The following is a 25,520-nucleotide window of genomic DNA, read 5'->3' as shown; positions in this document are numbered from 1 at the left end:
TGGTGACCTTGATAACCTATGAACTAGTTGACCCCAAAAAATTTCATAGCGAGGTCTCAGTCTAATAGTTATGAACCATCAAATATTTGAAATACTGAAGACTTTTAGTAGATAAAATAGCTATTTAAAATAATGAGCGAGAAAACCATACTATACCTTCAAGGACACCTCGTGACTAATTGACCCTTTGACCTAGGTACCCCCAGAAATCAATAGGGGTATATCTAATTAGTTATGAATCTACATAGTTATGAAACCAATCAATATATGTAGAATTTTGAAGTCATAGAGGTGAAAAAATTACCTCTATGAAGTTGCCAAAAATGTCAACCCTAAAATTTTTTCTTATCTATTGCAGAAAAAAAATGCAGCAAGTTATATGTAAGCCACATAAAAAGAAAAAATTCAACTCAAAAAATTTAAGTGAAATTTTGAAGTCATAGAGGTGAAAAAATTACCTCTATGAAGTTGCCAAAAAATGTCAACCCTAAAATATTTGTCTATGTATTGCAGAAAAAAAATGCAGCAAGTTATATAAAAGCCACATAAAAAGAAAAATTCAACTCAAAAATTTAAGTGAAATTTTGAAGTCATAGAGGTGAAAAAATTACCTCTATGAAGTTGCCAAAAATGTCAACCCTAAAATTTTTTCTTATCTATTGCAGAAAAAAAATGCAGCAAGTTATATATAAGGCATATAAAAAGAAAAATTCAACTCAAAAATTGTAAGTGAAATTTTGAAGTCATAGAGGTGAAAAAATTACCTCTATGAAGTTGCCAAAAATGTCAACCCTAAAATATTTGTATATGTATTGCAGGAAAAAAATGCAGCAAGTTATATTTATGGCACATAAAAAGAAAAATTCAACTCAAAAATTGTAAGTGAAATTTTGAAGTCATAGAGGTGAAAAAATTACCTCTATGAAGTTGCCAAAAATGTCAACCCTAAAATATTTGTATATGTAATGCAGAAAAAAAATGCAGCAAGTTATATATAAGGCATATAAAAAGAAAAATTCAACTCAAAAATTTAAGTGAAATTTTGAAGTCATAGAGGTGAAATAATTACCTCTATGAAGTTGCCAAAAATGTCAACCCTAAAATTTTTTCTTATGTATTGCAGAAAAAAATGCAACAAGTTAATTATAAGCCACATAAAAAGAAAAATTCAACTCAAAAATTGTAAGTGAAATTTTGAAGTCATAGAGATGAAAAATTATCCCCATGAAATTTCCAAAAATGTCAAACATAAAAAAAATTCACATGTATTGAAGAAAAAGAAAAATGCAGCACAACATTTAAGCCACAAAAAAGGGGAAAAAACTAAACTCAAAAACAAGAAATGTTGAACAACACATATGCCCCCTATTCTAGCCCTTGACTCACATTATTGGTTATTTCGTTATAGAAACTTGCCATAAATGGGTACATGGAAGTTTTCAGTTATGGAAAAAAGAAAAATATGAAGACTTTGTGACAAATAGTTTTTAAAGATAATGAGCAAAAACCATTCTGACATTTAAGGTCCCTGTGACCTTGACCTTTGAACTAGTGACCCAAAATCAATAGGGGTCATCTAATAGTTATGACCAATCAATATTTGAAATATGAAGACTTTGTGATAAATAGCTTTAAAGATAATGAGCGGAAACCATACTAACCTTCAAGGACCCTTTGACTTTGACCATTGACCTGGTGACCCCAGAATCAATAGGGGTCATCTACTAGTTATGAATCTACTAGTTATGACCAATCAATATGTGAAATATGAAGATGTTGCGATAAATAGTAACCAAGATAATAAGTTAAAAACATACTACTATTCAAGGCCCCTGTGACCTTGACCTTTGACCTAGTGACCCAAAAATCAATAGTGGTCATTTACTTGTTATGATAATCACTATGTGAAATATGAAGACTTTGTGATAAATAGTTTTTAAGATAATTAAAGGAAACTATGTGGTCTACCGACAGATAGACAGACCGACATTAGCAAAACAATATGCCCCCTCTTCTTCGAAGGGGGGCATAATTATATGTTGCATGTTTAAAGGGAAATTTTGAAGTCATAGAGGTGAAAAATTACCTCTATGAAGTTGCCAAAAATGTCAACCCTAAAATATTTGTATATGTATTACAGAAAAAAAATGCAGCAAGTTATATATAAGGCATATAAAAAGAACAAGATTGCATTTGAGAAAAATGCTATGCCACCGCATTAATACCTAAGCTCTAGGCCTCTTGGGCTTTACAAGAAGGTATTTTAAGTTTTTGAAGCCTTGTACCTTGTACCATCAGACAATAAGATTTTTTTTGATTTTTTACTATATGTATATATTGAAAATCAATGACCCTCGGGCGGGGGCAATTTTGACCCCAGGGCTATAATTTGAACATTCTTGCTAGAGGTTCACTACACAATGTTTCATGCAAAATATCTAACCTCTAGCATTTGCCAATTGCTGAAAGAATTTTTTTTAAAGTTTTTACTATAAGTTTTTACTATATACATATAAGGAAAACCAATGACCCCCGGGGCAGGGCCGATTTTGACCCCAGGGCTATAATTTGAACAATCTGGGTAGAGGTCTACCTCACAATGCCTTATGCAAAATATCTAAGCTCTAGACCTTTTGGGTCTTTACAAGAAGGTATTTAAAGTTTTTACTATATGTACATATAGTGAAAATCAATGACCCCCGGGGCGGGCCGATTTTGACCCTAGGGCTATAATTTGAACAATCTTGGCAAGGGTCTACCAGACAATGCCTTATGCAAAATATCTAAGCTCTAGGCCTTTTGGGTCTTTACAAGAAGGTATTTTAAGTTTTAACTATATGTACATATAGTGAAAAACAATGACCCCCGGGCGGGGCCGATTTTGACCCCAGGGCTATAATTTGAACAATCTTGGTAGAGGTCTACCTCACAATGCCTTTTGCAAAATATCTTAGCTCTAGGCCTTTTTGGTCTATACAAGAAGGTATTTTAAGTTTTTACTATATGTACATATAGTGAAAATCAATGACCCCTGGGGCGGGCTGATTTTGACCCCAGGGCTATAATTTGAACAATCTTGGTAGAGGTCTACCAGACAATGCCTTATGCAAAATATCTAAGCTCTAGGCCTTTTGGGTCTTTACAAGAAGATTTTTTAAATTTATTCTTATAATTCCTTTTGGTTGCCATGGCAACCAGGTTTCTGCATGGAATGAAATTCTTTGAACAACTTTGGAAGCCCTTCACCCAAGGATCAATCCTGCCAAGTTTGGTTGGAATTGGACTAGTGGTTTTTCACAAGAAGATTTTTTAAGTTCACTATATAATCTATATAACACACAAACAAACAAACACACACACACACAGGTGAATCGCTATATGCCACCGCATCGCAGATGCTGCGGTGGCATAAAAATTCAACTCAAAAATTTAAGTGAAATTTTGAAGTCATAGAGGTGAAAAAATTACCTCTATGAAGTTGCCAAAAATGTCAACCCTAAAATATTTGTATATGTATTGCAGAAAAAAAATGCAGCAAGTTATATATAAGGCATATAAAAAGAAAAATTCAACTCAAAAATTGTAAGTGAAATTTTGAAGTCATAGAGGTGAAAAAATTACCTCCATGAAGTTGCCAAAAATGTCAACCCTAAAACATTTTTTTTTATGTTTTGCATAAAAAATGCAGCAAGTTATATATAAGCCACATAAAAAGAAAACAAGAAATTTCAAAGGACATATATGCCCCTCCTTTCTAGCCCTTGATTCGCATTATTGGTTATTTTGCTATAGAAACTTGCCATAAATGGGTACATGAAAGTGTTCAGTTATGGGAAACAGAAAAATATTGAAGACTTTGTGATAAATAGTTTTCAAGATAATGAGCAAAAACCATTCTGACATTTAAGGTCCCTGTGACCTTGACCTTTGAACTAGTGACCCAAAATCAATAGGGGTCATCTAATAGTTATGACCAATCAATATTTGAAATATAAAGACTTTGTGATAAATAGCTTTAAAGATAATGAGCAGAAACCATACTGACCTTCAAGGACCCTGTGACTTTGACCTTTGACCTAGTGACCCCAAAATCAACAGGGGTAACTATCTAGTTATGTCCAATCAGTATGTGAAATATAAAGACTTTGTGATGCATAGTTTTCAAGATAATAAGAGGAAACCATTCTGACATTTAAGGCCCCTGTGACCTTGACCTTCGAACTAGTGACCCTTAAATCAATAGGGGTCATCTACAAGTTATGACCAATCACTATGTGAAATACAAAGACTTTGTGATAATTAGCTTTCAAGATAATAGCTGAAATCACAGGACCCTGTGACCTTGACCTTTGACCTGGTGACCCCAAAATCAACAGGGGTTATCTACTACTTATGACCAATCAATATTTGAAATATGAAGACTTTGTGATAAAAAGTAACCAAGATAGTGAGCAGAAAGCATTGAAACATGTATGGCCCCTCTGACCTTGACCTTTGACCTGGTGACCCCAGAATCAATAGGGGTCATCTTCTAGTTATGAATCTACTAATTATGACCAATCAATATGTGAAGTATGAAGACGTTGCGATAAATAGTAACCAAGATAATAAGTTAAAAACATACTACTATTCAAGGCCCCTGTGACCTTGACCTTTGACCTAGTGACCCAAAAATCAATAGTGGTCATTTACTAGTTATGATAATCACTATGTGAAATATGAAGACTTTGTGATAAAAAGTTTTTAAGATAATTAAAGGAACCTACGTGGTCTACCGACAGATAGACAGACCGACATTAGCAAAACAATATACCCCCTCTTCTTCGAAGGGGGGCATAATTATATGTTGCATGTTTAAAGAGAAATTTTGAAGTCATAGAGGTGAAAAAATTACCTCTATGAAGTTGCCAAAAATGTCAACCCTTAAATATGTTTATATGTATTGCAGAAAAAAATACAGTTAGTTATAGATAAGCCACATAAAAAGAAAATATTCAACTCAAAAATTGCAAGTGAAATTTTGAAGTCATAGAGATGATAAAATTATCTTCATGAAATTTCCAAAAATGTCAAACCTAAAAGCAATTTCATATGTATTGCAGAAAAAGAAAAATGCAGCACAACATTTAAGCCACAAAAAAGGGAAAAAAAACTCAACTCAAAAATTATATGTTGCATGTTTAAAGAGAAATTTTGAAGTCAGAGGTGAAAAATTACCTCCATGATGTTTCCAAAAATATCAACCTTAAAATATTTTTATATGTATTGCAGAAAAAGAAAAATGCAGCAGAACATATACGCAACATAAAAAGAAAAATTTCAAATCCAAAATCAATGATCCATGTTTAAAGAGAAATTTTGAAGTCATAAAGGTGAAAAAAATTACCTCCATGAAATTTCCAAAAAAGGCAATCCTAAAAATAGTTTAATATGTATTTCAAGCAGGTCAAACAACAGCTCAATGATGGCAAAAAATAAACCACTTACAAATATAATATATGTTTGGGTTATTTACCCTCGCCACCTGATAAACCAAAGGGGCGAGCACAAACATCATTTATATACTAATAGGGATATTGAATTTCTGCTGTAAAGTTATATATCAGCCATGTGTCTATGTGTGTTCCATAATTCTTAACCCACCAATGTCACAAAATATACCTACATATAATGGGTTAGGAATAAGATGGGATAACATCCCATACTCAGTCAATTTTAGCAATATTATAAAGATTAATTGTCAATCAAAGTAGCTTATACAAAGAAAGAAAGACAATTAAGATGTTTTACAAATAATATGTCACTGGTGTTTTCCCAAAGTAAAAACAATTTATTAACATAAATGAAATTAATGAAATCATTATCCTGTTCTACTGTAAAATCACAACAGAAAAATATATGTTATGTTAAAATTTAAAATTTGTTTTTCAAAACTGTAGCATCGATATGCATTTAACATAGTAAATACATCGAAAATAATTGCAAAAACATCATAAAAATATAAATTATATATACACTTAATATAATCAAAATTTTTCCCAAAATAGAGCTATCAGTAATTTATCTGTGTTACCCTTAATGTGATGAGAGAATCTTTATCTTATACAAGAAACTCTCATACTTGAGTATACTCAAGATAGCCTGTGCTCTATATAAGTTGGGGCTTGAGTATACTTGGCAGTTATACTGCTAACATAAGAAAGGGGTGTACAATAAGTTGTATATAGAGACTTATTCAACATTAAGGGTAACATGTAGCCTTTTCCCTTCCCAATTTGGCTTTTTAAACTTCTTGAAAAAGTTGCTTTAGTGCTCTTAAAATTGTTGTGAATCAAATATGCTCTTTATTCAATTTCCAATCCTTTAAACAATATAACATCCAGTGACAGCACTTTATTTTTATAACAACATATGGGCTTCTATGGAGAGAAGAGTAAAGCCCATCATCAGTGAGAGGTTTATGTAAAGGTGAGATGACCCTTTACAAGGGTCTTTTAAATGAGTGCTTTGTAGCAAGAGGTTCATTGCTTTGTAATATCTTTACATTCTTTGTATATTTCTTTTTATTTTGACTGCATAAATATTTGTATTAGAAATAGGATTGACACACATAAACAGGTAACTAACCCAAACACACAAATCTTTTTTATATTTCTTTGTTTTCATTTCTCATATACTCATATATGGTAAAACAAGAGTGCCGACGTGGCCCTAAATTGCTCACATGAGAGTAGAGAGTTATCTAAAAATAAAGAGAGGCTATGGCCTTAAGTACTGCATATCATTTCAGTTCCATAATATTTTTATCTTCATTGAAAAAACAATTATACCAATAATTCAAACAAACATTTTGCATATTGAGGCAAAAACCAGCAATATAAATAGGCTATAAATATGCTTACGTTTGATAAATGGTTTTCCTTTTGGTAATTCAATTTTCAAAATTAAATAAAAAATATTTAGGATAAAACACTAGGCACACATTTAAATAATATTATTTAAATTTAAAATTGTCATATTTGGTGAAAACATACTGCATAGCATTAAACACATCATGTGCAGATACATTTACAATAAAAAGCTTTCATTTAAACATTAGCTTGACTTTTGTTGGTGTAAGACTGAATTTGACCTTGACTCATAAATGACCTTGACCTTGAAAGTCAAATTTTTAGTTTTGCTTGAGTTTTTGCTATAACTGTAATTAATGAATGGATTGTTTTCATACTTGGAAACCTAAACTCTTAGGACAAGACCTTCAAGAAGAACAAACTGATTTGACTTTGACTTCTAAATGACTTTGATCTTGAAAGTTTTGCTAAACTAGGTGGTAACTTTGTTACACATGGTAGGATTGAATTCATTCTTCGGCATAACAACATTTATGACAAATATTGAATGATTAAGTTTGCCCTTAACCTTATGATAACCTTGACACATGCCTGTCATGGATGGACCATTGGATTTTGCTTAGATTGTAATTGCAATAACTGTTATCTATTTATAATTTTGGTTCATATCTTGACAAAACAACACTTCTGAATCAACCAACATGTTGAATTCTAGATTGACCTTAATATACTTTAAAATGATATTGACTGTTAAGGTTAGATTGTGTCGAAGCATGTACAGGAAATGGGATGGAGTCAACCTAAATATAAGGGATGTTTACAGGTTTCCGAAAATGGGATAAAGTCAACCTAAATTGTAGAGACATTAGAGGTAAAGGACAAACAAAATGACATAAAGTCAACTCATATATTACAGATATGTACAAGCAGAGGGTATGGCATAAATCAATCTAAATGTTACAGATATTTATGGTAAAAGAAATGGCGTATAGTCAACCTAAGCGTTATGAGTTATGTATATGTCAAAGGAATGAATTAAGTCAATCCAAATGTTAAGGGTGTTGTGTGTAAAGGAACAGGAAATGAAAAAGTCATCATAATTGTTAGAGGTACAGTACAGGACATTAAATCAACCTAAATATATGAGCTTTGTACAGGAACATGAAATGGCATGAATTCAACCTAAATGCTGAACAACAATGAGGTCAATCTTAATGTTGGCCAAATGTACAGGCACAGGAAATGGCATAAAGTCAACCCAAATGAAAGAGATGTGTATTGTATAGGAACTTGCATAGTCAACCTAAAGGTTGAAGATGTGTACAGATACGGGAAATGGCATGAAGTCAACCCAAATTACAGAGATGTATACAGGTACAGGTAAAGGCATTAAGTCAATCTAAATGTAAGAAATATGTACAGGTACTGGAAACACCATAACATTAACAACAACAAGGTTTTGATGCTAAAGCATCAAGTCGCCGGATAGAAAAATGATTGTATTAATAAATAATTTAATGTCAAATGACAAAGCAACATATATGCAATTAAAAACTGACGTTCCTTTGTATCGCGGCAACGTAGATGACGTCACGGATGACGTCAATCACGATCTAGTTCGGGCAAAATTCGCGAAAATTGGTAAATTTTGGTGTGATTCTACAAATATTAGGTCAACGTATTTTTTAACCGCTTAGGTTTTTACATTTTTTATAACCATAAAATATTAGCTTTAAATTATCACCAACTTTTTTGTGGTTACTGCTTGCGCAGTTCTGTTAATTACCCAAAATTTACACTCCGTCAGTATGCTGTTGACATTCTGGCAAATGGCGACGGACTGGTAAGGGGCGTAATCGAGTATATATTGGTAGTAAGAGAGGCTCCAGTTCTTTAATTAGTGGAGAGATAAATATCACCGTACATTTTAATAAACTAAAGTATTTCTCTTTATAGTGAACAATTCCAATAATATGCAATATTATTTGCATGTTAATGATCATAAGAGTTTATATCAGATAGATTTTCCCCAGACAATAAAGTAATACACAAGAAATATTGACACTATTCCACTGATTGATAAATATGTGTGACCTTGTAACACTACTGCTTTGCCAACAACTGTCTGCATAAATGACTCCGCCTACATTTACCTAGCAGTTTGTCACGTACGCACGTCGGCAAAGTCTTTTGAAGTCTTGATAAAACCGCCCTTTAATGATGATTGACACTTTTAGCGCACCAAATGCTCCCTAGCACCGGTCAATCACTTGTTTCCAGCATCAGTTTATTTAGAAGGGTGGTGTGAAATGAAATCTTGTCAAAAAATTCTGAATATAGGTCATTAGTTGCGATTTTATTTTATACATTTGTATTGACATAATTTTAAAAGTTCTTCAAATGTTTGCATGCTTGCAATAATCTTGGAAGTGTCGCAATTTTGGTAATTATTTTTAACAGACAGACAGATATATCTAATCATAGCTCTACATAATTTTTCACAATATATTTTTTATGTAAACAATATGGTGAATTATTACAGTGTATTTTCTTGGGGGGATACGAGTCTCTCTGGTTTCAAAAACTTTATAAGTCACTTTTTAACGTGTTTTTTTTCTTTTGTCAGATGCGGCATTGGTCAGGTATAAAAAAGGTACGCTGAATACCTTACGCTACCACAATGATAAAAGCATAGTGCATGCTTTACTGTATCATATTAAGTTGCAAATTGTAAAGTTACAATATACTAATATGTTAATTTTAGAAACATTTTTAAAGTGTCCCTTAAATCAGTCTTGGATTTATGGCATGTATGTGTTGTTTTTTTTATTTATGTTTTTTTTTAGTTGTATTCGTTCTAGTTTTTACATACAGGTTTACCTTGTAAATGATTATGAATTTCAACTTTGTGCTCACCGGTGATATATTGAATTACATTAAATATGATAAAACGAAAATGTATGTTATCGAAATAGCTGGAAAAGCTTTTTTTGTCGACAATTGTACCTATATTTTATGAGTCATAACTTGTGTTGAAACAAAACTGAAAATTAGGAACTCATCAGGAGTATTTTTGTACTGCTATGCAAATTAATTGCAGTATATTACAGTACTGTTTCACCAATGGTATATGTCATTGAAAAAGCTAGTTAATCGAAGAGCATCGAAACACGAGACTATCTGATTTGAACGAGGGGCGTAGCCAGATTGCCGAATGTTTGATGTTCTTTCTCTTTTGTATCATAGTCAAACATAAAAACACGTTCCATGTTGTCACAATATGAAATACCAATGAACGAGCATCTGAATATGATATCATTTATCTGCAGTCACAAAAAGTAAACCCAATCAAAAATGAGCCAATCAATGGGCATGCTCTGGAATGCGGGTAACTACATAATACCTGCACTCCATTTAACGCACTGTGTATGCATGTATACGATTTAACTCCGACACATTTTCAACAGAAAGGTCCCCAAACTATGATACAAGATTTTTTATGCACTGTTTTAAAGTGTTCATGTGTATTCTATACATCATAAAAGGAAAAGGAATTCAAACCTATTTTGTGCTTTGTGTTGTTAGATATGTAATCTGAATATTCAAAATCTGACAATGAAATATGTGGTATTATTCATTAACAGGAAACATGAATACTGGTGTAAATAATCCGGAACAAAGATTATGTTGATTGATCACCGCCTTTTCCTTTTTTCTTCAATTAAAACAGTATTCTAAGCAAGTTGAAAATATTTTTATCTGAAAACAAATTACTAGTTTTAATGACAACGGTAGTTTATATTATCCGTGCATATACCTTGCAAAAGAAAAAAATCCGTAACACAAACAAATCGTGTACTATGTTCTTTTTGTATTTGAGTTTTTCAACAGAATATAAATATATTTTAGCCTATAGCATCATCGTATTATAATGATGATCTGTTTTTGAACGATACCAAAACCACTTAACAATGCCGACTTTTTGTATGTGTGTACATTAGTTTATGTTTTTCTTCTTTTTCCATTGTATTATTATTTATTTATTTCATTCTATTAATTCAATTATGTTTTAAACGTCATCTTAAAATTTTAAAAGCAAGTTCTCCGCGGTGACGACGACAGATATATGAAACAGGGAAATATCCAGTGTTCAAGAATTAAGTTTTGGAAGATCCAAAATCATTTGTTTCGTGTAAATTCTAGCTGTATTACATACTGTGGAATATTAAAGACATGGCAAAATCTATATACCGAGTACATAAAAACTAATAAATCCATATCAAATCTAACACGTACGTGGTTTTACAAGCCAGGTGGTCTCCCTTTTTAATGTTATGACATTTTGGCGGGAATTCAAGGGAGGCTAATCAATCGACTATTTTACAGTATGACAGTTACTCGCCGATCTTAGATTTCTTATTTACCAAAAGCAAATTGTAGAATTTATTTTTTGAATATCATAGATATTGTTTATATTTAAAAGAAAATGCAAACGTTAAAACGTTCAAAAGACCAATTTAAAGGCCGATTCCGGTAATCCTTCGTCGATTCCGACAGTATGACAATAACTTGCCAATATTAAATCTCTTGTTTTATTATATTTACAACCATAATTTTAAAATATCATTGATATTGTTTATATTTAATCATAAATGTAAGAAAATTGGTAAAAAGCTCATAAATAAGCAAAGTACATGCCGATCCAGTAATCAATCGCCTATTCCGACAGTTTATCCCGTTTTTGCCGATTTTGAATATATTTTTTTCCACTATTATTTAAAAGCGATATTTGTCACAATTCCTTTGATGTCAATCATAATGTTTAAGTTTTATAAAAACATGCAAAAAAAAAATATTAAAAAGTGCATAAATAACCAAATTACAGGCCGATAACGGTCATCCCTCGACGGTCCCGGCAGTATGGTAGTAACTCCGTAATATGGCAGTAACTCTCCGATCTTAGATCTCTGGTTTTATTAATCAAAAACGATTTTATTTACCAAATCTTTTGACATATTGATAATTTGATATCTTATAATATGCAAGAGTATTCTTTAAAAGCTCATTAATAACAAAATTACAGGTCGATTTTGGAAATTCCCCGCCGATTTTGGTAATTCCCGCCGATTTTGGTAAAACTCCTTTGCATTACACGATGAACAATTTAAAAAATACATATGCGTCATTATATTTTTTTAATTACTTGAAGCGATGCGCTCAAAATAATACGTGGCGTTGATGACGTCAAACTGTAGTATTTTGTTTTCTTGATAGGTTGTTTTGATATTTATATAACTATTTTGTTTAAAAAGATATCTGACTAAATCTTGCTTCATCTGTTATAAATATAATTTAATTTTGATATATCAAAATTTGAATATGTTTTATTGATGGGCCAAAATAGACCAAAAACGTACCGAGCCCTTTGTTGAATTTATATCCCCCGCCGAGTACTGGTTATTATTAACACAACAACTGAAGACATAAGGCTTTATTTATATATTAATCATGGCATAAACAGTAATATTCTTTGAACTTGATAAATATTCAGGGCAATAACAGGGCCATAACTTTGTGTTAAATAGTAAAATCTGGAAATGCCAATGAGATGTATGCATACTACATAACTAATCAAGGGCTATCAATCTGAGTTATAAGTATCTGACTGGAACAAGGCGACTATATGCATATCTCCTCTTAGTATCCCATAAAGTTTCATTGAATTCCAGCCAGTAGTAGCAGAGAAGTAGCGAGGAAACAAATATTTTTCTTTATGGATACTGCATAACAAATCAAGGGCCATAACTCTGAGTTAAAGTGTCTGACCGGAACAAGCCGACGATATGCGCATCTCCTCTTGGTATTGAAGGTTCCCATAAAGTTTCGTTGAATTCCAGCCAGTAGTTGCAGAGAAGTAGTGCGGAAACGATTTTTACTCTATATGCATACTACATAACTAAGCAAGGGCCATAACTCCGAGTTAAAGTGTCTGACCAGAACAAGCCGACGATATGCGCATCTCCTCTTGATATTGATGATTCCCCTAAAGTTTCGTTGAATTCCAGCCAGTAGTTGCAGAGAACTACTCCGGAAACAAAATTTTACTCTATATGCATTCTACATAACTTATCAAGGACCATAACTCTTGAGTTAAAGGGTCTGACCGGAACAAGCTGACGATATGCGCATCTCCTCTTGATATTGATGATTCCCATAAACTTTCGTTGAATTCCAGCCAGTAGTTGCAGAGAACTACTCCGGAAACGAAATTCGGACGGACGGACGGATGGTCAGATGCGCATCTCCTCTTGATATTGATGATTCCCATAAAGTTTCGTTGAATTCCAGCCAGTTGTTGCAGAGAACTACTCCGGAAACGAAATTCGGACGGACGGACGGATGGAAGGACGGACGGATGGATGGACGGAAGGACGGACGGACAACGCCAAAACTTTATCCCCCTCCCGATTCCATCGTCGGGGGATAACAAAGTTTCATTCACCACAAAGGGTAAAGGAGATATGGAGTGATCATGAAAAATGTTACTGAGAGACATTTACATAAACAGATGAACTGATGGACAGACAGCATTCCTATAATCCTCTCCGGTCCCAAGACGGGGAAAAGCATTGAAAATTTACCCCTATTCAATTTTCATAGAGTATTAGCCAGACTCTTGACTTTTGTATCCAATGTTGTCATTGAAAGCAAAAATTTTATGTTGCATGTTTAAAGAGAAATTTTGAAGTCATAGAGGTGAAAAAATTACCTCTATGAAGTTGCCTAAAATATTTGTATATGTATTGCAGGGAAAAAATGCAGCAAGTTATATTTATGGCACATAAAAAGAAAAATTCAACTCAAAAATTGTAAGTGAAATTTTGAAGTCATAGAGGTGAAAAAATTACCTCTATGAAGTTGCCAAAAATGTCAACCCTCAAATATTTATTTTTTTATGTATTGCATAAAAAAATGCAGCAAGTTATATATAAGCCACATAAAAAGAAAAATTCAACTCAAAAATTGTAAGTGAAATTTTGAAGTCATAGAGGTGAAAAAATTACCTCTATGAAGTTGCCAAAAATGTCAACCCTTAAATTTGTTCTTATGTATTGCAGAAAAAAATGCAACAAGTTAATTATAAGCCACATAAAAAGGAAAATTCAACTCAAAAATTGTAAGTGAAATTTTGAAGTCATACAGATGTACAAGAGCGATCAGTAATCACATGTGTCGCCTCATGATGGCCAATTTCATGCTGGGACAAATTTTGTGACAGACGACAGACAGACGGACAGTGCACAACTAGACTTGGTACTGATCATTCCTGTAAAGTTTGGATAAAATTGCACCAGTAGTTTATGAGGAGTAGTCCGGACAAGCTTTTGCGTATCTGGCAACACACAGAAAAAAAACACCTTTTAATCAAAGGGCCATAACTCGGCTAAAAATCATTCAACCGGAAAACCCGTGCAATATGCGCAAGGACTTGAGTTACAGATCAATCCTGTAAAGTTTCATTGAAATTGCATTAGTGGTATAAGAGAAATAGTCCGGACAAACTTTAAAAATAAAAATTATTAAAGGGCCATAACTCAAACAAAAATCATTGAACTGGAAAATGCTGACAATATGCACAACTAGACTTGGTACTGATCATTCCTGTGATGTTTGAATGAAATTGCACCAGTAGTTTATGAGGAGTAGTCCGGACAAGCTTTTGTGTATCTGGCAACACACAGAAAAAGAAACCTTTTTATCAAAGGGCAATAACTCAGCCAAAGATCATTCAACCGGAAAACATGTGCAATATGCGCAAGGACTTGAGCTAGAGATCAATCCTGTAAAGTTTCATTGAAATTGCATTAGTAGTATAAGAGAAGTAGTCCGGACAAACTTTAAAATTAAAAATTATTAAAGGGCCATAACTCTGACAAAAATCATTGAACCGGAAAATGCTGACAATATGCACAACTAGACTTGGTACTGATCATTCCTGTAAAGTTTGGATGAAATTGCACCAGTAGTTTATGAGGAGTAGTCCGGACAAGTTTTGTGACGGATGGACGGACAGACAGACAGACAGACGGACAGACAGACGAGTGATCCCTATATGTCGCCACTACTCCGTAGAGGCGACACAATAGTCCGGACAAGTTTTGTGACGGACGGACGGACAGACAGACAGACAGACGGACAGACAGACTACGGAGAAGTGATCCCTATATGTCGCCACTACTCCGTAGAGGCGACACAAAAATTATCTCCATGAAATTTCAAAAAATGTCAAACATAAAAAAAATTCACATGTATTGAAGAAAAAGAAAAATGCAGCACAACATTTAAGCCACAAAAAAGGGAAAAAAACTAAACTCAAAAACAAGAAATGTCGAACGACACATATGCCCCCTTTCTAGCCCTTGACTCACATTATTGGTTATTTTGCTATAGAAACTTGCCATAAATGGGTACATGGAAGTGTTCAGTTATGGAAAAAAGAAAAATATGAAGACTTTGTGACAAATAGTTTTTAAAGATAATGAGCAAAAACCATTCTGACATTTAAGGTCCCTGTGACCTTGACCTTTGAACTAGTGACCCAAAATCAATAGGGGTCATCTAATAGTTATGACCAATCAATATTTGAAATATGAAGACTTTGTGATAAATAGCTTTAAAGATAATGAGCGGAAACCATACTAACCTTCAAGGACCCTGTGACTTTGACCTTTGACCTGGTGACCCCAGAATCAATAGGGGTCATCTACTAGTTATGAATCTACTAGTTATGACCAATCAATATGTGAAATATGAAGACGTTGCGATAAATAGTAACCAAGATAATAAGTGAAATTTTGAAGTCATAGAGGTGAAAAAATTACCTCTATGAAATTGCCAAAAATGTCAACCCTAAAATATTTGTATATGTATTGCAGGAAAAAAATGCAGCAAGTTATACAAGAGGGCCATGATGGCCCTGAGGTCGCTCACCTGTATATAGGACCCCCCCCCCCCAACACCCCCGCCCCCCCACGTTGCAGGGCCAATTTAACCCAAGGGCTTTTATTTGCACAAACTTGGTAGACATCCATAAGAAGATGTTTCATGCTAAACATCTAAGCTCTAGCTCATTGGGCTTTTTAAAAGAAGATTTTTTTTAGTTAAAAACAATGACACCCCTGGGGCCGGGCCAGTTTTGACCCCAGGGCTTTTATTTGAACAAACTTTGTAGACACTTACTAGAAGATGTTTCACGCTTAATATCTAAACTCAAGCTATTTGGGTTTTTTCAAAGAAGATTTTAAGTTTTTGCTATACACATATAAAGAAAATCAATGACCCCCGGGGCGGGGCCAATTTTGACCCCAGGGCTTTTATTTGAACAAACTTGGTAGACACTTATTAGAACATGTTTCATGCTAAATATCTTAGCTCTAACTCTTTTGGTTCTTTAAAAGAAATTTTTTTTAAGTTTTTACTAAATGCATATAGGGAAAATCAATGACCCCCGGGGCGGTGCCAATTTTGACCCAAGGGCTTTTATTTGAACAAACTTGGTAGACACCCATTAGAACATGTTTCATCCTAAATATCTTAGCTTTAGCTCTTTGGGTTCTTTAAAAGAAGATTTTTTAAGTTTTTACTATATGCATATAAGGAAAATCAATGACCCCCCGGGGCGGCCAATTTTGACCCCAGGGCTTTTATTTGAACAAACTTGGTAGACACTTGTTAGAACATGTTACATGCAAAATATCTTAGCTCTAACTCTTTTGGTTTTTTAAAAGAAGATTTTTTAAGTTTTTACTATATGCATATAGGGAAAATCAATGACCCCCTGGGGCAGGGCCAATTTTGACCCCAGGGCTTTTATTTGAACAAACTTGGTAGACACCTATTAAAACATGTTTGATGCTCAATATCTTAGCCATAGCTCTTTGAGTTCTTTAACAGAAGATTTTTTTAAGTTTTTACTATATGCATATAGGGAAAATCAATGACCCCCCGGGGCGGGGCCAATTTTGACCCCAGGGCTTTTATTTGAACAAACTTGGTAGAAACTCACTAGAAGATGTTTCATGCCAAATATCTAAGCTCTAGCTCTTATGATTTTTTAAAAGAAGGTATTTAAAGTTTCTTCTTTCGGTTGCCATGGCAACCAGAGTTCTGCATGGAATTAAATTCTTTGAACAATTTTTAAAGGTGATCCCCAAAGGAACATTCCTGTGAAGTTTGGATGAAATTGGCTTAGTGGTTTATGAGGAGATGTCATTTAAAGTAAAAGTTTACGGACGGACGATGGACGAAAAGCGATCACAAAAGCTCACCCTGTCACTTTGTGACAGGTGAGCTAAAAATAATAAAGGGCAATAACTCAAAAATTATGATGGGAAGAGTTATCTTTCTTGTGCACAGCATTCCTCCTCAATAAGATCTATCCACCTATGAAGTTTCATGTTGACATCTCAAAGACTTTTTCAGTTATGCTTCACTCGGGTCAAAAATTAAGTATGAAAAACAAGATTGCATTTGAGAAAAAAGCTATGCCACCGCATTAATACAACACTAAATAGTAGTGTAGGAACAGATTTTTTTTTGTTTCTTTACAATTGAAGATTGTCATAATGCATAGATCCCTGACCTATCTAATTCTTATTATCAGATTAGTGGTTAAATATATTGTTATTCCAATAAAAGATCAGAGTAGGAATATACCAATGCACTCGAGTCTAGTGAATTCGGTGGTGAAGGTCATATTTCACACAGCTTAAATTTCACGACTACATCAAAGGACAACACAGAAAGACACTTTGTCAAAATCTAGGTCAGCTGATATCAAAGTTCACTTTACATCTTAATCTGTGCACATGATTTCATAGCTGTACATCAAAGGACAAGAAAGTAGGTCACATCATCAAAATCTAGGTCACCTGATATCAAAGTTCAATTTTACAACTAAAACTGTGCACATGGTCAAAATTTCATTGCTGTACATCAAAGGACAAGAAAGTAGGTCACTGTCCCCTTTGGGCAAGGCCAAGGGTTTAATTCAAAACAATCTTGATACAGGTCCACCAAACAACATTTTAAGTCAAATATCTAAGCTGTAGCTTTCTTCCCATTTTTACTATATACATTTAAGGAAAACCTATGCCCCCCGGGGCAGTGCAATTTTGACACTAGAGGCAAAATTTGAACAACTTTGGTAGAGTACCTATAGATGATATCATTTAACAAAATTTAATATTAAAGCTCTAAGCCTTCTACCTTCAGACAATAAGATTTTTTTGATTTTTTACTATATGTATATATTGAAAATCAATGACCCCCAGAGCGGGGGCAATTTTGACCCCAGGGCTATAATTTCAACAATCTTGCAAGAGATTCACTTCACAATGTTCATGCAAAATATCTAACCTCTAGCATTTGTCAATTGCAAGAAGAATTTTTTTTAAACTTTTTACTATAAGTTTTTACTCTATACATATAAGGAAAACCAATGACCCCCGGGCCGGGGCCATTTTTGTCCCCAGGGCTATAATTTGAACAATCTGGGTAGAGGTCTACCAGACAATGCCTTATGCAAAATATCTAAGCTCTAGGCCTTTTGGGTCTTTACAAGAAGGTATTTTAAGTTTTTACTATATGTACATATAGTGAAAATCAATGACCCCCAGGGCGGGGCCAATTTTGACCCCAGGGCTATAATTTGAACAATCTTGGTAAGGGTCTACCAGACAATGCCTTATGCAAAATATCTAAGCTCTAAGCCTTTTGGGTCTTTACAAAGAGGTATTTTAAGTTTTAACTATTTGTACATATAGTGAAAATCAATGACCCCCGGGCGGGGCCAATTTTGACCCCAGGGTTATAATTTGAACAATCTTGGTTGAGGTCTACCAGACAATGCCTTATGCAAAATATCTAAGCTCTAGGCTTTTTGGGTCTTTACAAGAAGATTTTTTAAATTTATTCTTATAATTCCTTTTGGTTGCTATGGCAACCAGATTTCTGCATGGAATGAAATTCTTTTAACAACTTTGGAAGCCCTTCACCCACGGATCAATCCTGCCAAGTTTGGTTGAAATTGGACTAGTGGTTTTTCACAAGAAGATTTTTTAAGTTCACTATATAATCTATATAACACACACACACAAACACACACACACAGGTGAATCGCTATATGCCACCGCATCGCAGATGCTGCGGTGGCACCGCATCGCAGATGCTGCGGTGGCATAATAACAAAGGGCAATAACTAAAAAATAATGAAAGGTAGAGTTATCATTCTTGTGCTCTGTACCCCTCCTGAGTGAGATTTATCCACCTTTAAGTTTCATGTTGATATCTCATAAGCTTTTTGAGTTATGCTCTGGACAAAAATTAAGTTTGAAAAATAACAAAGGGCAATACTGAGTAACTGAAAAATTATGCAGGATAGATTTATCATTCTTGTGCACTGCACTCCTCCTCAATATGATCTATCCACCTATGACGTTTCAAGTTGATACCTCACACACTTTTTGAGATATGCTCCAGACAAAAAGTATGAACAAGAGGGCCATGATGGCCCTGGGGTCGCTCACCTGAACATAGGCCCTCAGGGCCGGGCCAGTTTAAACCAAAGGGCTTTTATTTGAACAAACTTGGAAGACACCCATTAGAAGATATTTCATGATGTTAAGATTTTACTATACACAAATTATGAATAACAATGACTTTTGCCCCCTCCCCCTGGCAGGGCCAATTTTAACCCAAGGGCTTTTATTTGAACAAACTTGGTAGACATCCATTAGAACATGTTTCATGCTAAATATCTCAGCTCTAGCTCTTTGGGTTCTTTAAAAGAAGATTTTTAACTTTTTACTCTATGTATATAGGGAAAATCAATGACCCCTGGGACGGGGCCAATTTTGACCCCAGGGCTTTTATTTGAACAAATTTTGTAGACACCCATTAGAACATGTTTTATGCTAAATATTTTGCTCTAGCTCTTTGGGTTCTTTAAAAGAATTTTTTTAAAGTTTTTACTATATGCATATAAGGAAAATCAATGACCCCCTGGGGCGGGGCCAATTTTGACCCCAGGGCTTTTATTTGAACAAACTTGGTAGACACTGATAAGAAGATGTTTCATGCTTAATATCTTAGCTCTAGCTCTTTGGGTTCTTTAAGAGAAGATTTTTTTAAGTTTTTACTATATGCATATAGGGAAAATCAATGAACCCTGGGGCGGGGCCAATTTTGACCCCAGGGCTTTTATTTGAACAAACTTGGTAGACATCCATTAGAACATGTTTTACACCAAATATCTAAGCTCTAGCTCTTTGGGTTTTTTAGAAGAAGATTTTTTAAAGTTTTTACTATATGCATGTAGGGAAAATCAATGACCCCCTGGGGCGGGGCCAATTTTGACCCCAGGGCTTTTATTTGAACAATCTTGGTAGACACTTATTAGAAGATGTTTCATGCTAAATATCTTAGGTCTAGCTCTTTGGGTTCTTTAATAGAAGATTTTTTAAAGTTTTTACTATATGCATATAGGGAAAATCAATGACCCCCTGGGGCGGGGCCAATTTTGACCCCCGGGCTTTTATTTGAACAAACTTGGTAGACATCCATTAGAACATGTTTAATGCCAAATATCTAAGCTCTAGCTCTTTGGGTTTTGTAGAAGAAGATTTTTTTAAGTTTTTACTATATGCATATAAGGAAAATCAATGACCCCCTGGGGCAAGGCCAATTTTGACCCCAGGGCTTTTATTTGAACAATCTTTGTAGACACTTATTAGAAGATGTTTCATGCTTAATATCTTAGGTCTAGCTCTTTGGGTTCTTTAAAAGAAGATTTTTGAGTTATGCTCTGGACAAAAATTAAGTTTGAAAAATAACAAAGGGCAATAACTGAAAAATTATGCAGGGTAGAGTTATCATTCTTGTGCACTGCACTCCTTCTCAATATGATCTATCCACCTATGACGTTTCAAGTTGATACTTCAAATACTTTTTGAGATATGCTGCGGACAAAAATGTCAGATGAAAGGACGGACCGACCGACCGACCGACGGAAGGAGACTATTTCTATGTCCCCGCCGCCTTTTGGCGAGGGATAATAAAAGTGATATGGCACTTTTTGTACGTAGAAGCGAGGAATGATATGTAATCTTTTCTTGCATTCTAAACGATCTATAGTAAATAATATTATTACCCTTTTTGCCTTTTGAATGTATGGTATTGCACCAGGGTTTTCACATGTTGGTTTACACAAAAATTCTATACATATAATGATATATTTATTATAATACATATATACATTAAACTTTATGCTTTAAACAAAAAATATAACTTTTTACAATGTTACCATAAGACAGGATTAATTTTGAGATTGTATGTAAATGATAAGCAGACTGGAAATCTATACACCTGACAATCTTTTTTCCTTTTTCGAATTTTTCGACCATAACGCTTAGAAATTTTGAACAGCATAGCAATATTGTAAGGTATCCAATGAATTTCTTCACAAAACTTTGGCTAGAAACTTTTTAAAAGAAAGTTTTTCACATATTTCCTGTACAATTTAGGTGAAACATGTAGGTCCATTATTATGAAAATGGGTCAAAGACAGAAAAGGCCGGGTTGCATATGTATACAAAATATCATGAGGCTGTGATGTTACGAAAAAAATTTTCCATTGACCCATTAATGTCGAAACTTTAATTCAGTAGGTAAACAGGAAGTGGATTAGCTACACACCTAAAATCGAATCCCACAGTATGGGACCATGTGTCAATGCTGTACGTATGCCAAATATCAAGAGGCTGTGATTAGTAGTTTCTGAGAAAAATGTTACGAAAATTTCCTACCATTGACCATTAATGTGAACAGGAAGTGGATGAGCTGCAGACTTGAAATCGAATCCCACAGTATGGGACCATGTGTCAATGCTGCATGCCAAATATCAAGAGGCTGTGATAAGTAGTTGCTGAGAAAACTGTTACGAAAATTTCCTACCATTAATGTCAAAAAATCGAACTAATTTAACTAAGTGGATAAACAGGAAGTGGATGAGCGACAGACCTGAAATCAAATCCCACGGTATGGGACCATGTGTCAATGTTGTATGCCAAATATCAAGAGACTGTGATAAGTAGTTGCTGAGAAAACTGTTACAAAAATTTCCTACCATTGACCATTAATGTCGAAAAATCTAACTAATTTAACTAAGTGGATAAACAGGAAGTGGATGAGCGACAGACCTGAAATCAAATCCCACAGTATGGGACCATGTGTCAATGCTGTATGCCAAATATCAAGAGGCTGTGATAAGTAGTTGCTGAGAAAACTGTTACGAAAATTTCCAAGCATTGACCATTAATGTCGAAAAATCTAACTAATTTAACTAAGTGGATAAACAGGAAGTGGATGAGCGACAGACCTGAAATCAAATCCCACAGTATGGGACCATTTGTCAATGCTGTATGCCAAATATCAAGAGGCTGTGATTAGTAGTTGCTGAGAAAACTGTTACGAAAATTTCCTACCATTGACCATTAATGTCGAAAAATCTAACTAATTTAACTAAGTGGATAAACAGGAAGTGAATGAGCGACAGACCTGAAATCAAATCCCACAGTATGGGACCATGTGTTTAATGCTGTATGCTAAATATCAAGAGGCTGTGATAAGTAGTTGCTGAGAAAACTGTTACGAAAATTTCCTACCATTGACCATTAATGTCAAAAAATCTAACTAATTTAACTAAGTGGATAAACAGGAAGTGGATGAGAGACAGACCTGAAATCAAATCCCACAGTATGGGACCATGTGTCAATGCTGTATGCCAAATATCAAGAGGCTGTGATAAGTAGTTGCTGAGAAAACTGTTACGAAAATTTCCTACCATTGACCAATAATGTTTAAAAATCTAACTAATTTAACTAAGTGGATAAACAGGAAGTGGATGAGAGACAGACCTGAAATCCAATCCCACGGTATGGGACCATGTGTCAATGCTGTAGGCCAAATATCAAGAAGCTGTGATAAGTAGTTGCTGAGAAAACTGTTACGAAAGTTTATTTCCCCGCCCGCCCGCCGCCCGCCCGCCCGCCGCCCAACATTCACCATACTATAACCCGGATTTGCACCAGTGCAACCCGGCCAAAAATGGAAGCCTGATGTTCATTTACAAAAAAGTGTTTATACCAGTAACCTTGATCATTCAAACAAAATGTTATAATGGTTTTCCTCCAAAAATGATGTATTTCTCTTCTAAACAAACAACTGTTCACAGTTCAACTCTTTTTATTTATGGTAAAATCTTACAATTCACAGATATTCGTGTCCACAGATATATATAAAATGGATAGGAAGCTCAGAAAATAGACGATAGTCAGATTTATATCCACAATCCTTTGTGTGCTTCGGTGGTAATTGGGTTTTCCCGCTAGTCTTCGATTCTTGCGCTATTGTTAAACTTCTGCGATATCCATGAACTATTGTTTACTTGGGTTAACACAACCCCACCAATAGATAGATAGAGTTATGGTTCTTGTGCACTGCACTTCCCCTTATTGTGTTTGACAATTGTATGAAGTTGTTTTGAATTCCAACCAGTAGTTTTCAAGTTATGCCCCGGATAAGGAAAAGTAACAAAGGGCAATAACTCTGTAATTAGTCAAGATAGAGTTATGGTTCTTGTGCACTGCACTTCCTCTCAGTGTGCTTGACCATTGTGTGTAGTTATATTGAATTCCAACCATTAGTCTTCAAGTTATGCTCCGGACAAGGAAAATGCAACAGACGTCTGGACCGACCGACCGACCAACCGACCGACCACCGGGTGACTCCTATATACCCCCCCAAACTTCGTTTTTGGGGGTATAAAAACAGATCTATGACATACACTCTTTAAAACACTAATTACAACCAAATGCAACTCAAAATAATACTGACCAACTATCAAAAATCCATATTTCCAATAAATTTAGGACACTTCAAAAGTGTCTGAACTTTTTACAAATAAAGCAGCTTCAACGTAGACAAAACTACTCACATGATCAAAAATATTGTGGGAAAACAAGGGAAACAACTGAAACAACCAAAAAATATATCAAGACACCTCTGTTACACATCATGAAATCGAAATGAGAAAATTCAAAAATAGATTACAATAAGGTCAAATAATACTGGTAAGTTTTCTGTACCTACTTTTAGAAAATGATGAGATCAGCTTTCACTACAAAAATGGCGTCTGGTACGAACTACTTCCTTTCGCGCTGCGTCATTCAAAGATAATGCGAATTGATACACATGATATTTTTTTTTACTGATTATGTCTTGAAGTACATGCAGATTATATACGATAGAAATAACACAGTTAAAATGAACTACTGACAATACTTGCGTGTGACAAGAAAATCTTTGAAGAACTACTTTTGTATACACTGCGTTGTTAGGTATTTGTTCTTATAGTCTGATCATGCAAATCTAGGTAGGCCTTTGTGATAGAACTGTATTCACTGCTAACACAGCGAATACAAAAATCAATGAACCCAAGGCAGGGGCTATTTTGACCCTAGGGCTTTTACTTGAACAAACTTGGTAGACATTTGCTAGAAGATGTTTCATGCCAAATATATAAGCTCTAGCTCTTTCGGATTTTTATAAGAAGATTTTTAAAATTTTCACTACATGTATTTAATTTTGACCCCAGGGCTATAATTTGAACAATTTTTGTAGAGTTTCAGTAGATGATGTTACTTATAAAATATCTAATCTCCAGGTCTTGCACTTTCAGAGGAGAAATTTTTTTAAAGATTTCATTTCAAATATCTATTTTTCGCCCTCCTGACACAGATGTTTAATTGAGCAGAACCATTTGAACAATTTAAGTAGAGCTTCATGCTAGGAACATCCCAGGGAAATTTCATCACATTTGGCCCAGTGGTTTCTGAGAAGTTGTTTATATAAAAAGTTGACGACGGAAGCACGGACGCACTGACGGATGCCAGACAAATTGTGATCACAGAAGCTCACCTTGAGCACTTTGTGCTCTCAGGTGAGCTAATAAAAGATCAGACTATACAAATGTATAAAACATGTACTTACTTCCTACAATTTGTCAGAATGGGCATAAGGCCATTGGCTGTAATTCCTCGACACATTGCCAAATTGAGTACAGACAAATGTTTATTCTCACCGATATAGCTGGAGATACACAACATACAATACTATATGTAAAATAAAATAATGCAATTTTTCAATCATAGGTATTACCATCCTAACAGGCACTATAAGGAACTGAAAAATTGACAACATAGGTCAGACATATGCCTTAACGGATTTCACTGTATCGAAATAGAGTTATGTTATCTTTTCAAAACTTATGCTGAGCCCCTTTCTCAGAAATGAGGTTACCTTTGAACAATCAACAGTATCATTCTGATGAAAAATAGGTCAAAGACAGAAAAGGCCGGGCTGCATTTGTATACCAAATATCATGAGGCTGTCATGTTACTAAAATTTTCTACCATTAAAAACTAATGTTGAAAATTTAAGTAAGTCAGTAAACAGGAAGTGGATAAGCGACAGACCTGAAATAGAACTCAAGGTATAGAACCATGAGTTAATGCTGTATAAACCCTAACATTTAAGCGATAAAAGTCAGTG

General features: G+C 34.4%; 1 protein-coding gene across 1 annotated transcript in view; it reads right to left on the bottom strand.

Moving 5' to 3' along the window:
- LOC132759440 (uncharacterized) overlaps positions 1–25,520 on the bottom strand; it is a 70,512-nt gene that overhangs the window by 30,449 nt on the left and 14,543 nt on the right. Inside the window, exon 2 of the mRNA XM_060751203.1 lies at positions 24,960–25,058. Within this exon, the coding sequence (XP_060607186.1) occupies positions 24,960–25,058 (99 nt within the window). The remainder of the gene's footprint in view (positions 1–24,959; positions 25,059–25,520) is intronic.

This window comes from Ruditapes philippinarum, unplaced genomic scaffold (genome assembly GCF_026571515.1).
Source record: "Ruditapes philippinarum isolate M1 unplaced genomic scaffold, ASM2657151v2 ctg3242_1_1_1_1, whole genome shotgun sequence".
Classification (NCBI taxonomy): Eukaryota; Metazoa; Mollusca; class Bivalvia; order Venerida; family Veneridae; genus Ruditapes; species Ruditapes philippinarum.
This window is presented reverse-complemented; position numbering and strand designations above follow the sequence as displayed.